Source organism: Panthera leo, chromosome B3 (assembly GCF_018350215.1).
Source record: "Panthera leo isolate Ple1 chromosome B3, P.leo_Ple1_pat1.1, whole genome shotgun sequence".
In the NCBI taxonomy this organism is placed as follows: domain Eukaryota; kingdom Metazoa; phylum Chordata; class Mammalia; order Carnivora; family Felidae; genus Panthera; species Panthera leo.
In genome coordinates, this window is record NC_056684.1 from 18998724 (window position 1) to 19012730 (window position 14007).

General features: G+C 50.8%; 1 protein-coding gene across 1 annotated transcript in view; it reads left to right on the forward strand.

Annotated features, from left to right (window-relative positions):
• Positions 1-372: 372 nt before the first annotated feature.
• The window catches only part of ALDH1A3 (aldehyde dehydrogenase 1 family member A3), a 39123-nt gene continuing 25488 nt past the window's right edge, over positions 373-14007 (forward strand). The window contains exons 1-5 of the mRNA XM_042941182.1: positions 373-558; positions 5670-5774; positions 7758-7898; positions 12392-12521; positions 13281-13342. Coding sequence (XP_042797116.1) covers positions 460-558; positions 5670-5774; positions 7758-7898; positions 12392-12521; positions 13281-13342 — 537 coding nt within the window. The 5' untranslated portion in view covers positions 373-459. The remainder of the gene's footprint in view (positions 559-5669; positions 5775-7757; positions 7899-12391; positions 12522-13280; positions 13343-14007) is intronic.

The following is a 14007-nucleotide window of genomic DNA, read 5'->3' on the forward strand; positions in this document are numbered from 1 at the left end:
CGCGGAGCGGCGGCGGGCAGGGGGCGGCAGGTGCGGCGGGGAGAGCTCTCCCGACTCGGGGAAAGGGCCGGGCGCTGTGGCCCTGGCGCCCCCGCTCCCTACCCTGGCCGGCTGCGGGAGCTCTGGCACTTCCGGGGCCCGGTGGCTCTTCGGGGGAGCTCCTCCAAGGGCAGCCTCTGGGGCGGGGGAGCGCGCGCGGCGCGGTGGCCGGGCGGGGGGTGGCCGGGCTCCCGCAGGGGCGGCGGGCGGGGTGGGGTGAGGCGGGCCGGCCCCCTCCCCTCCTGCCCGCCCTCCCTTCCTCCGGTCCTGCAGCCAATTAGACGGCCCCCTTGGGCGGGAGGCGTGGGTCGCTCCATAAAGCGGCGCGGAGCTGTCACCCCGCGAGCAAGCTGCGCACCATCCAGGCCGGAGCCAGCGCCGCAGACTCGGGCGCCTCGGGCCAGGGAGCGCAGAAGAGCCATGGCCACCACCAACGGGACCGTGGAGAACGGGCAGCCGGACAGGAAGCCGCCTGCCCTGCCGCGCCCCGTCCGCAGCCTGGAGGTCAAGTTTACCAAGGTAAGGTGGGCGCCCATCCCACCCGACGGTCGCCTGGCTCTGAGCTGGGCAGTCCGGCCCGGGTGGCGGGGATGCGGAGCCAGCAGGCCGGGAGCCCCGCCGCTCAGCTCCGAGGGTGCCGGGCGCTGCGGGCGGCGCGCCTTCAGTCGAGTTCGCCCGGCGTTCCCGCGACCGGAGCCTCTCCGCTTGGGTCGGGCCCTCTCCAAGCGGCGTCCGGCGCAGGACATCCCCGGCGGGAGCGCGTCCACCGCGCATCCCGAAGGCGACTCCGCGATGTGCCGTCCCAGACAGGCTCTCGGGCGGCGGGGCTCAGCGCTTTAAGCCACCGAGCCTGGCGAGGGAGGCTGCGCAGCGCCCGTGCGGCTCCAGGCTGCCACCGGCGCGGCCCCGACGTGCCCTTGCAGGGCCCGCTTTGAAGGCGAGTGGAGGTGCGGGCCGCGGCCCCTCGGGCCCGCCGGTCTCCCGCAGACCCTGCGACAAGGTTTCCGGGGACGAACGGGCCAGGCTTTGGGAGGGTCAGAGGGTGCCTGAGAACACCGAGAGTTGGTCACGGAGCTCGCGCTGCACTGGGGACCCGCCACTTGGAGACTCCAAAACCATGTCATCGGGAGCCAACTGGAGAGACGTCGTACCTTCCGAGCCTAGCCTACCTGGCTTACCAGCAGAGCGAGGGGAAGTAGGAAGGTGAGCCCTGGTGAAACTGCCTTGGAGCCCAGAAGCACTGGTGCTGACAGACGGAGAATGTGTTCCCGAAGGTCTCTGAACTGGGCCTGGGAAGCCGCGCTGGTGGCAAGGCCCCGCCGCACCCCGTGGAGTCTCTGCTGGTTTGCGCCGGGCTGGGAGGCCGGGCGTCTGCAGGGCGGTGAGATCACCTGCCTAGGGCAGAAAGGAAGATGGCGAGGCCTGGAGAGCCGGCCGCGGAGGGCTGCCGGGAGCGCGTCCCGTGGGAGGACACGGAGAGGCTGTTTGGAGGCCGTGGACACGGGGAGCGCTGCAGGGTCGCAGGCCGAGAGCCTCCGTTGGCATCTCTTTCCCCAGCTTTCCCTCCTTTTTATTTTTTAATTTGCATCTTATCCCTAGCCCCCAACTCCAGCTGACACAGCACTTAGAAAACTCCCCCCCAATTTTACTTTCAAAAGTAGCAATTATGCTTCTCAAATAGTTTTAATCAAGCGGAGAAAGTTGTAGGCCACTATGTGTGGCCTTCACATTTGGGTCTCTTGGCACTTAATGTCGGCTCTGCCTCAGATCACATGACATTTAAATTAACTGTTTTCAGAGGGCTCTGTAATCAGTGGAGACACTTCACCATAAACGCTGGAGATTATTTTTAATGTAGTTTCCGTAAGTAGTATCAGCTTTGGAGCGAAAAATTCCACCACACGCTCTGGGAACATAAGAATAGTACCTACGTCTTTGTAGATCGTTAACACTGCTGGTGCTTGCTTGCCTGTTGGTGGTGGTGACGTTTGGTTTTATTTTTGTTTTGTAAGTTTTGGGCTTTTTTTTAAAGGAGGCAGAACCCAGAAATCACCTATGTTATTGTCCTTTTTCTTTCTGCCTTTTTGAGTCCTATCAGAACAAGGAAGCCACATGGAATGTTTCTTTCTCTGCGATTCTTTATGGCCCTTTACAAGTGTATATAGAGAAGGATCTTAGAAGATTCACAGAGCGACCAGTCTGTTGTCTTGCTGGGCACCCCCTTTTTCTTAGTGGAACAGAACAGGGTATGTGATTAAGGCTGAGAAGAGATGGGGAGGGGGAGGCTCCAAAGAACCTGGAGACTTAGGGACTCCCAGGTGACGATGGCTGCTGTGGCCTGATGTCAGGCCACTGTACTCTCCTTCCCTGTGGAGGGTAAGGCCTCTGCCTGTTTTGTCTTTGCAGACCCACCACCGCAGAGGCCTACTGCTAGCACCTGCAGGGCCCAGGCAGCCTGTGTGGTGGTGGCTGAGGGACAGCAACCCTGGCGAGCAATGCTGAGGGAGCCTCTGGCTGGAGAGACAGCAGAAGGGGCCTAGGAAAGAAGCAGGAGACACAGAATTGCAGAATCCATCGAGGCCCGGGGCAGGCGGTGGGGAGGGGTGCAGTGTGTGAGCCAGTAAAGGCCTGTTATTTTTCAAACCTGACTCATGGTACTTCTTGCTAATGGAAGAAACGGCGGGTCTGAGCCCCAGCCTTGGGGGTGCCATTTCCTAGGGTAAGGCCAGTTTCCAGAAGGACGACCTTGTCGGAACTTCCTCATTTGTTCTCCCGTTTTAACACTGGGCTCTGCTATGTGACCCTGGTGTGAGGGAAGGATCCCCTTGGGCACCCCCTCCCAGATTCAGAGGATACCAAGCTCTTTCACTTCAGGGGGACCCTTTTCTTCCCTTATAAAATTTCTTCCGGTAACAGAGATTCTCCTTAAGAGTTTCTGGTTCACTAAAACTCCCGTTTTTATGATCTCTTTTGTGAAAAATAAACTGCCCTCAACTCTCCTTTTCTGAAAACATACTCCTCTGAGTTTAGCCGGAGTCCAATGGAAGTTACTGTAAATGGCGCCAGCACACCTCCCTTGCACGACCCCCGTCTTCTCCACCCTGGACCCAGGTCTCCTCAGAGCAGCTGTGGTTTTCCAGCTCAGTTCGGAGAACACGCCTTTCTTCTTCAGGAAATTTCGAGTTCGCCTACAGCTTGGTGTAACAATTTCATACCTCTGTGAGGTTTATTTGATACCAATTCACAAGTGGAAGAGAACATTTTTTTTTTTTTCTGGAGACTTTCTCCTTATTTGGGGCTCAAGACAATACAGGCAGCATAATTGGTAAGCCACACTTACTGACCCCTTCTTTATTTGTGTTTTTGTTTTGTTTTCGTGGAGAGAAAATCAACAGTTAGAAACCACTTCCAAGATTACTTTACTAGTGTAGCAGGAAGAAAAAAAAATCTTGCTAAATTGGCAACATTGTGATGGGAAAATATGGTCAAAGTTGAGGAGTCTGAATGTTGTTGTTGTTGTTGTTGTTGTTTTTTAAGTTGCTGGTTAGGAGGGACTACAGACCAATGTCATGACCTACCAAGTAATTTTTTTTTTTTTTTGGAGGCACATGCTTGGAGATGAAGTATAACAGACATCTGATCGTTGCAATCTGTCTCCATCTTCCTTATTTATATTCTCTTCTACCGTCTTCTCATTTCCCTCCCCCTTGGAATTGATACCAGGAAGGACCCAGAATCAGCAGTTTTCACTAACAGTCTCTATTTGCTAACCCACGAAATTTCATCTTCCGACAAATGGCACCCCCCCCCCCGCCCGCTCTGGCTCTGCTTTCGTCCCTGCGCTAACTGAACCCCTCTTCCCCACTTATTAATTTCTCGCTGTTACCGAGTGATTGCTCGCTGGATGGCAAAAGTGAATGCTTGGATTTGGTTTCAGCTGGAAGAATAAACCTGTAATTGTAGCCTGGCCTATTCCACGTGCTTCCCTGGGGGCCTGGCCTCATGTTGAAGAAGCTGAGCTTCCAGAAGTCAGACAGGCACGTCCTACAAGCAAGGGATGCCCTCAGCCCTGGATTCCACATGGGGGACAAGGTGCCTCTACCCACCTGCCCCGGCAAGAGTTGGCCTTCTGTGCTTTGTCCCCGCCAGGATGAGACTTCCCTGCTTTCAGAGAGAGTTACCAAAACGGTCTTCCCCCAGCAGCTTCGCAGAGCGCGCTTCCTTCTCAGTGAGCTTTGGAATTTTTACAGCAGAGTCCAGGACAGAGACCGTAATCAAGCCACGCACAAGCTGGATGAGATGTCGCTCTGCCTGCCTATCATCACTGGGGAATCAAGTGTTCCTAATGAATAAAATTCACGGCAATTGAAAATAGCCCTTGGAGTGACACAATTCTTTGAAAATTAATGAAAGGGAAGCAAAAGATACGCATATAGATGTAGAAACGGACTTGGATGAGCTAGCTTTGTACTTAGAAATTATTGATGGAAATGCTTCTAAGGTGTCTTACCCACATCTGTGACTGGGGTCTTTGTGATGCCATGATGGGCTGTGATGACAAGGCTGTCCCAAGCTGGTACAGCAGCAGATCATCTGTCCTCTCTGGGTTACGGGGGCCTCCACGCTGTCAGAACGTGTTTTGTATGTTAGCTGTCACCTCTGTTCCTCATTCCTTTCCCAAAGCCCTCTCTTTTAATGTGGTGCTTTTTTAAGGTAGTTAGCAGCTAGAGTAAAGTAAGAGTAAATAGTACATACATTTCAGCATGGGAACTTTGTGAATTCCTTTTCGTGTGCTCATGATGTCTTTTTATTTTTAACATCCTTCTTCTCAGTTGTGTTCTAGGTAATTGAGGCCCCAAGCTAAATGATTTCTGTGGGTTAATTCCTTGGTTCTAGATATAGTATATGTGCTGCCAAAGCGAGCACTCCTTGGTTCTAGATATAAATGACTATTTGCTACATCTTTTCGTATAACCAGACCATTTCCTAACCCAGATATTTATCTTTGTATTCCAACACTGGCTTTTATCAAGCCCAACATGAACATAGACATTTTAAAGAGAATGGGGGAGGAGTGCCAATGTACGTTTAACAAAGATTAGGGATTATGGTAAGATCCTTGTAGAAAGCCAATTCCTTGGCAATCTGGCTGGGGGTTTCCGCAAGAAGGAGGCAGAAGGGAGTGCTCACTGCCGACCTACCCTTCAGGGGTAGGTGATTCCTTGGCACTTATAGGTCCAAACTTATTTAGTCTTCGCCCAAACTCTATGAGGGTGTTGGATTTAACCTATACACGCTAGCCATTCTTCCATGAATCCATATTAATTCTTTTTAAAAAGAGAGAGACAACATTTTAGAAAAATTCTAAATGACTTTAGTTTCATTATGACAAAAAGTAATTCTCTGAGAATGCATTAGAAGTTAGGAGACTTGGATTCTAATTCTGAGGGTGATCCGGGGTGGGCGTGGGACTCCACCTCCCCTCCAGGTCTCATCTATAAAGGGGTGGGCGAGTGGGTAGGTGGCGGGGGGGTGGGGAAAGGACAAGACATTACCTAAGGTCCTCAGCATGTTGGAATGATATGATTTTGATTTAACCCTAATGCATTACAACTTCCTTTCCTGGTTAGATATTCATCAACAATGAATGGCACGAATCCAAGAGTGGAAAAAAGTTTGCCACATATAATCCTTCAACCCTAGAAAAAATATGTGAAGTAGAAGAAGGAGATAAGGTGAGTGCTCCACCTACCCCCCCCATCCCCCAAGTAATTAAATTGCTGATAATTAAAGGATAAGGAGGCAGTTTGGCTCAGTTGTAAGACAGAACGGGCCTGTCCTCCGGGTACGACCTAAGTTAGCTGCTTCCCAGACACATGGCCCAGAATGGGATCAATTAGGGACAATCCACTGCAAACAGTCACTCTCCTTTGATAGATGTTTCCCCATCTATAAGGATGACCTCAGCTTTCCTCAGCACAGGGATAAAGGAAAGGTTTTTATCAATTATTTGAACCTGGAGGCATTAAAGAATCTTTCCAGAAAGCATTTCCGGCTGGTGTGTTTCACCCAAATGCAGCATTCTGGCAGGAGACACTTTAAAAAAAAAAAAAAAAAAAGACTTGAAGGGAAAAAGACTCAGTGGCCAGATTTCTCTTCTGCCAGAACCTGAAATGATCATGTAAAGCTATAGTCTTTATAACTATTTATAACAACTATATAACCGTAAAACTATATAATTATGCATATATATCTATGTCTTCTGGATGTGTCCTTGATACGTTTCAAAGCCGGAAAGTATCTTTTAAATATACGTGCCATTAGAAGAAATGTTGAAGGTAAAGCTTTTCTAAGGAGGGAAGGGAAATTGAAACCTCTCTTCCACCACTAGAGTAATCATCTGATGTTCTTATAAGCGTATGGGTAATGTCGAATGTGGACAGGGTGAAAGACATGTGTAAAATAGGCTTGAATTTGATCCCACCAGTAATAGTTCTGTGCCAGGCAGGAAACACAGTGGTTCTACCTATACAGACCCTTCTGTGTGTAGTGCTTCAGGCTAAGCTGTGTTTACAAAGATAATAGCATCGGGGAGCTTGTCTTTATATGATGTCAGTACATGGGGTGGCTGGGGTGTGGGGGCACAGAGCAGGATTCCCAGTGGGTGATTCCCAGGTGCATCATTACACAGGAATCAAGGAGGAGAATGAGATCCCTGCCTCAGGCTCTGGCTTTTCTCTTGGTCTGTGTGAGTGCTCTGAGCCCGTGGAGTCAGAGGCTGTCCTGTCCCCTGTGCCTGGAGAGGCTCTGGCTCCCAGAGCCTAGAACAAGGAATTCAAAGTCTTAATATCTCCTTTGCCCAAGTTTTCAGTGGCCTCCAAGCATGCTTTGGAGACAGAGAATCTTGGTGGTGTCCCCCTCTTGATTGCATCCGGCATCACCTTCCTAGGGAAATGAGGCTCTGAGGGGCCTGGGGGATGAGCCGTTGCCCATCAGCAATCAGACCCTTGAACTCATTTTCCTGAAATAAGAATGGGTGACCTTAAACAACTCTAAATAATTCTCACCTCCTTCCTTTTACAAAGAAGTTTTGATTATAATTCTATGGGTGCACAGAAAATCCAGTTCCTTGTCTATAAAATGGTGCAATACTTCTGCCCCCAGGGGGGTAGGTGAGGCTGAAGGGAGAGAAAAGTTCCAGATCCTCCCCGTCTGTGGACTTTTCCGATGTGGTCAGTTCCCAAGAAGCACTCCTGCCCCATTCTCACTATGGGACCAGAGTCCTCAGCTTGAATACAATGCCAAGCTAAAATAAAAAGACAGACATTTCCCCACCTAATTGAATAACTGCGGGAGTGTGTGTCCAGACTGAGCTAGCAAGTGGAAAAATCTTTTCCTACTTGGGTCACCAAGAAAAATAATTAAGGTCGGTAGTTTTAGAAACTATTTTAAAACGCTTTTATAATCAGAAGGATGGTTCATGCTTGGCCATTGTAGGAATCTTGAAAAAGACCTAAGATGTAAAGAAGCAGAAAGTCACGCTGAAGCCCTGAAGAGGTCCAGAGATTTGAAATGTAGCTGCCATTTTCCGATTGCCACCAACCCCCTTCCTCTGCTTGTGTGATGGAGGCAGGTCTCTGCTGTTCTCCAGAAGGGACAGCTGAGTTCTCCCAAAATGCAGTCACAGCAAAAGATGATACACTCACTCTGGTTTTCAGCCCGACGTGGACAAAGCAGTGGAGGCCGCACAAGCCGCCTTCCAGAGGGGCTCCCCGTGGCGCCGCCTGGATGCGCTGGGCCGTGGCCGGCTGCTGAATCAGTTGGCTGACCTTGTGGAGAGGGACCGCACCGTCTTGGCTGTGAGTAGGCGCGCGTTGGCGGGCAGGTGTGGGACGACTGGCTGGCCTCACAGAGGGGGCCTGTCCCCCACGGAGTGTGGGGGAGACCCAGGGCGCTGGTTCTGTGTGGAAGTGGATGTGTTAGGCCCTTTGAGGTATGGCTCTCTGGCAGTAGGCATGTGTCCACGCCCTCTGCCGTCACCTGTTTGGTTTTGAAGTCAGACTGTTGCCCCCTGAAGTTCACATTCGGGACCAAGAAGTTGCCTGGATGCAGTTCAGCTGCGTTGGCGGTTCCCAGACTCAGAGTCACAGCCAGCCAGTTGAGCTAGGCCATAACCTGGCCCTGCACCTGTATGTTTATGACATTAATTTTTTTTTCACATGAGATCTCTTTCAAAGTTAAGTTTAACTTCCTCCTAAGTGACAATATCCATGACATTACAGATTTAATGTGCTGGTGTATATATTTTTTGAATATTTATTAAGATAAATGCTGCCATTCAACATAGAAAAAACTGTTCCCCTATGACTTAAAAATCAATTCAGATCCCGCCTCTGCCACTTGCTAGCTGCGTGGCTTTGGACAAGTTGCTTTACTTCTCTGAGCATATATTTCTTTGTGGAAGATATCAGTAAGAATTGTATTTAAATGTTGTGAGAGTGCTCCATTTAAAATCCTTAGCAGAGGTCCTGGCATGCAGTAATCACTAACTAGATGACAGGTATTATTGGTAACAGCATTCCTCATAAATAATGAGGAATTATTCCTCATAAATAATGAGGAATTATTCCTCATAAATAATGAGGAAATAATGAGGGTATAGAGCTTCTCACCCAGCTCTATACCCTCCTGGCCAGTAATTTCTAGTAATCTTAGTTCTGCTGCTGCAAAATGGGCACATGAATTCCGCCCACCCCATGAGGTAGGGCTGCTCCGATCAGACCGGACTGTGAAGGCAATTATAGGTTGTAAATGCATTATTCACAGGGGTCCTAAGACCTTCCTTTAGTCTTGCAACGAGTGAGCAGAGGAAATTTCAGGGCCATCTCCTGCCTTGAAGTCCTCTGCACCCTCCACATGCTGCCCTCCTATGGCTTTGACTCCTGTTTAAAACTTGCTCCAAACCTTGAGGCCCAGTTGGTAGGGGAGAAAAATCTCCTTTTCAGCCTCTGATTTGGAAAAATGGTTCTTTCCTTTCTTGATCGGGTGTCTGTAACGAGCCATAGAATATCTACCGTCATGGAGAACAGCGTCATCCAGGACACTGAGATTGTTTTTGTCCCTGGATGTGTGTTTTGGGGGTGGAGGGCTCAAGAACCCTGCATCTCAGGTCCTGCTCTTAGGTGCAATGCCCAGAGGGTGTGTCTGCACAGAGACCTGAGCTCTCCTTCCTTCCTTCCTTCCTTCCTTCCTTCCTTCCTTCCTTCCTCCCCAGTCGGCCCTTGCCCGGTATGTGTGCCCCAAATCCGGGTGAGGGGTGGCTCCCTCTCAAGGTCAGCATTTCTGTCCGAGGAGCCTCTGGTTTCTTCCTGCAACGAAAGCCAGCCTCAACTCTCAAGCTGCCAGACTGGCTTTTTCAAAAACATTTCTGTTTTCACCCAGCATGAGCTCATCAGTCTGCAATGTCCGTGGGGACTAATAGCAGGCGGGAGAGGATGTGCCCTGGGCACCCCTCCCCACCCTGTCCTCAAGTGTCAGTATCGTCTTAGGGAGCAGTGGCCATAGAACCACCTTCGCCGGCAGCCTGCTCCACGGGCCTGGCAGGACTGGGTCGTGATAGCAGACGGAGCGAGTTGCCTGTGTTGTCGGGACCTGGCTGTGCACGAGAAACAAGATCCGATTCTTTGCCACATCGTGAAAGGAACAAGAGAATTAGTGGGAAATATGTTTTTCAAACCAGGACCACATCATAGGAAAATACCCTCACCCTCCACCTTGATATGGTTTTCTTGCATTTTCATGCAGCGTAGTGCTTCTTTCCATCATGTTCTCTTGCCGGCTCAGTGGTTTTGACAGAGCTACGTATTTACTTCTGTGTTCAATGTTTAGAAACAGATGTGGGCGATCCAGCAGCCCCAGCTTTCTCCCCCTTCCTGAGGCACCTGGGGCCCAGACTCTGGCTCTGTGGGTGCTCTCTCTGGAAGCGCCCCAAATAGAGGCCCTCCCTGTTGACTCTCTTTTCAACCCAAGCCCCATTTCTGGGCCTCCTCATTTTCAGCCTTGGAATACTGACTCGGGTGAAGGGACAGGTTCCTTCGCACTTTGCCTCGTTCTTTAGTATCTGAAGGTTACGATGCATTCGTTTTTCTGAAGGCATATTTTTCTCTTAAAATGCTAGAGGAAGTAAACGCAGGAGCAGCTGCGGTTCACTCCTGGTCCAGCCACAATAACTGTTTACAAGTCCCAATCAGTAGCTAACACTTGATATCTCAGGTTCAACCCCGTACACTCATCTGCGATTCTTTTTCTTTTTCTTTTTCTTTTTTTAACGTTTCAAAAGAATTTCCTGTCTAAACCTATTATGACCCTGGTTTTGCTTGGACAGATTCCATAAAACCAACCTGGCAAATTCATGTCGTCCCTCTGGGAAGCAAAGTGGCCCAAGTTAATAGTGACAGCTAGCCGATGCTTGCCGAATCCTCACCATGTACCAGGCCTGTGGTGGGCAATTGGCCTGCGCATTCATTATCCCGTTTCAGAGATGAAGACACTGAGGCCCAGAGAGATTAGGTAACCTGTGCAAGGTTATCCAGCCAGAGGAGGTAAGCCAGGACTGGAGGCAGGACTTCCATACGATGGTACGCCATAGTCTTCTGCCTTTCTCCTCCTTGTCCCATCCCAGAAAAAGGCCAAGAATGATTCCCTCATCCCATCGACAGATATGCAGATGCCGTCAGGAGTAGGACCATCCTGGACTTTGGGGCGTTATTTGCAATGCTTGGGTTTCCTGTGGGAAGATAAAAGTTTCAACATGGAATCGATAGGAGAGTAAGGGACGGCACACTGGATCTTACGTTGGCCTCACTTGGTCCCTGAACAGCATCCGCTGGGGGTGGGACACACCCCAGACCCAGACCAGCCCTGTCATCTTCAGCAACTCACAGTCCTCTCTCTTCAGTGTCCCCAAGTAAGGATTGCCCAAAACGAAGCCTCCCGAAAGGAAGATGATCATGATCATACAGCTGTCACCGGCAACAGTTAACATGGCACTTCCTGTGGGCGGGCCCTGCTCTAGCCCCCCCACTAGCCCCATGAGACAAGTACTACTATTAGTAGTAGTTATTAGTATTATTGTTATTATTATTATGATTATTCTCCTTTTACAGATGAGGAAACTGAGGCAGAGAGGGATTCAGGGGCTCGCAGTTCAGCGAGGGAAGCGGTTGCTCCTGTTTAGAAATGCTTGGAACCCCAGTTCTGACAGAGCTGCCCCGAGCACCCTGTGTGGCCATTCTCCAATCTTCCCAGATGCAAATGTCTGGGGGCAGCCACCTCAGGAGTGGTCACTATGCCGGCTGGAAGTTTGATGCCCTGAATTCAGTGCCACTGACCCGCTAGGTGACCTTGGGTATCACCTGGCTCCGTTAGCCATGGTGTCAGCACCTCAACGTGGGAACACAGGTGTCAAGCTCAGAGATGAGGCACACACAGGTGCACGTGGAGGGGGCCTCTCTTCCCTAGTAAGTCACCCTCTCACTGCATCGACGCTAAAATGAGAATCCAGCCCCAGGCTATGTGTCAGGGTGGCCACTTCCTGCAGAGATGGATGAATGGATGACAGGCGGTCTCAGCGCTGGACTCAACTGGGGCCGCTTGTCCAAGGGACAAAGGGGTTCTCTTAAACCCCGGCTGGAAATAGAAAAGAATCCGGACCATTGAGTGGCTGCGCACTCGCCCTGGGTAATCACCTCCCTCACTGCCAAGGGCGAGCCTGCTCCCTTCCGACCGACAGCGCATCCGGCTTGGGCAGCCCAGTTGGGGAGGACTGCGCCTTTGGCTGGTGGCACTACCCTTCGGGGCTCTGTCACTCTTTCCACAGCCACAAGGGTCAGCCTAGCCAAGAAAGAAGAACCGCATCCCCCCTTTTGTCAGAGGAAGCCAGCTTTTGTCCAGCCTCCCCAAAGCCTAACCTTCCAGGAGCTTCCCGGGAAATGCACAACGTGTGGCCAGGTCACAGAGCGAGACAACTGTGCTCCAGACAGAAGACCAAATGCTACCGTGTCCTCCTTCCCAGTGAGGCTCCAGATCAGACTTCTATCCACTGTCCTTCACGGGGACACCTGCCCATGCTCTGGCCAGCCCCCCAGATCAAGGTGTTTTGAAGGGAAAGAAATCCTCGACCGTCTGAGATAGGTCTTATGGGAAATGTGTGTCTTGCTTTCTGAAGGGACACACAGAACATTGCACACACAGTGTTCTAGGGCTGTGCTCTCCTCCCCTGTCCCCTGTCTTTAACAGCCCAACAGCCAAAAGGGAAACTATGTCTAAAATAGATGTTGTCTTCATGTTGCAGACCCTGGAAACGATGGACACAGGGAAGCCATTCCTTCATGCCTTTTTCATCGACCTAGAGGGCTGTGTGAAAACCCTCAGATACTTTGCAGGGTGGGCTGACAAAATACAGGGCCGGACCATCCCCACAGGTGAGCCAGCGCAAGACTCCTAGCCTCATCTGAGCCTTCTGGGGGCCCTGTCTTCTCGTCACTCCAGGTAGCATCTTCATAGCACCCCTGGTTTCCCCTTCAAGGCGCCTTCCCTGTCCCCAAAGGAAATGGTGCTGTGTTGATTTCTTCTCTTAAGGAGTTTTTTCTTTTTTAATTCTTTTTTTAATGTTCATTTATTTTTGAGAGAGAGAGAGAGAGCACGTGCGCGTGCGAGCTAGTGGGAAGGAGACACAGAATTGGAAGCAGGCTCCAGGCTCTGAGCTGTCAGCACAGAGCCCGACTCGGGGCTCAAACTCACGAACCGTGAGATCATGACCTGAGCCAAAGTCGGAGCTTAACCGGCTGAGCCACCCAGGCACCCCAAGGAATTTTACTTAAAAAAAAAAAAATGTTTACTTATATTTTAGAGAAAGAGAGCATGAGTGGGGGAGGGGCGGTGGAGCAGTGGATCCAAAGCAGGCTCTGTGCTTATAGCACAGAGCCTGATTTGGGGCTTGAACTCATGAACTGTGAGATCATGACCTGAGCCAAAGTTGGATGCTTAACTGACTGAACCCCACCCAGGCACCGCCCCAGGAAGTTTGCTTTTAAAATTGAGTTCAAAATCACTTCTTTGTAGACTAGACAAGACTTGGAGCTGATCCCATTGTGGGCTTCTGGGATTCTTGTTGTTTTGCTACGTAAAATCCTTAACCTAGATTAATCCCAGTGTGTTCTCCTCCATGTAACCTCTTCCAGATGACAACGTTGTATGTTTCACCAGGCATGAACCTATAGGTGTGTGTGGAGCCATCACTCCGGTAAGTATGATGACTTTTCTAGATAGATCCATGTAGATCCTGCCCCACTCCCCTGTAGCCTTTGGAACCTGTTTCTGATGTGTTTTGATTTGATCACATCAGCATTAACTGAGCATTTGCTCTGTGGCATGGAGTTCAGTGCTTGAGAGTTATCAGGATAGATTAGATCCCGCTCCTGTTCTCAGGGGGCCGACCCCAGGAGCACAAGAGAAGGCACCATGGATTCCAAGCAGAGGGCTCAGGAATAGCAGGCTTAGCCTAGAGCAGTAGTTTCATAAGCCAGCCTTGAAGGATGAGAAAGAGTGGTTCAATAGGAAAGTGGGTTTTCTAAGCAGCAGGAATGGCTTGAGTGAAGGTGTAGGGTTGTCTGGGCTACTTGGAGGGCAAGGACAGCTGGTGAGGCCACACTTAGATGGGGACAAAGTGAGGAAGAGGAGGTGTACACATCAGGTGGTATAGACCCAGTGGGCTGTGGCTGCCAAGGGCCTGGGACTTTATTCACCTTGCAGTGAGGAGCCTGGCAGGAGCCAGGGAATGCGGTAATGCTGCCCGTCTGTTGGAGGAAGCCCCGGGCCACTGCAACACCAGGGCGGGAGGCTGGGCAGACAAGTGACAGTGTACGGAGAGGATTGGAAATGTGCTCCCAGGGACGAAGGAGATATGTG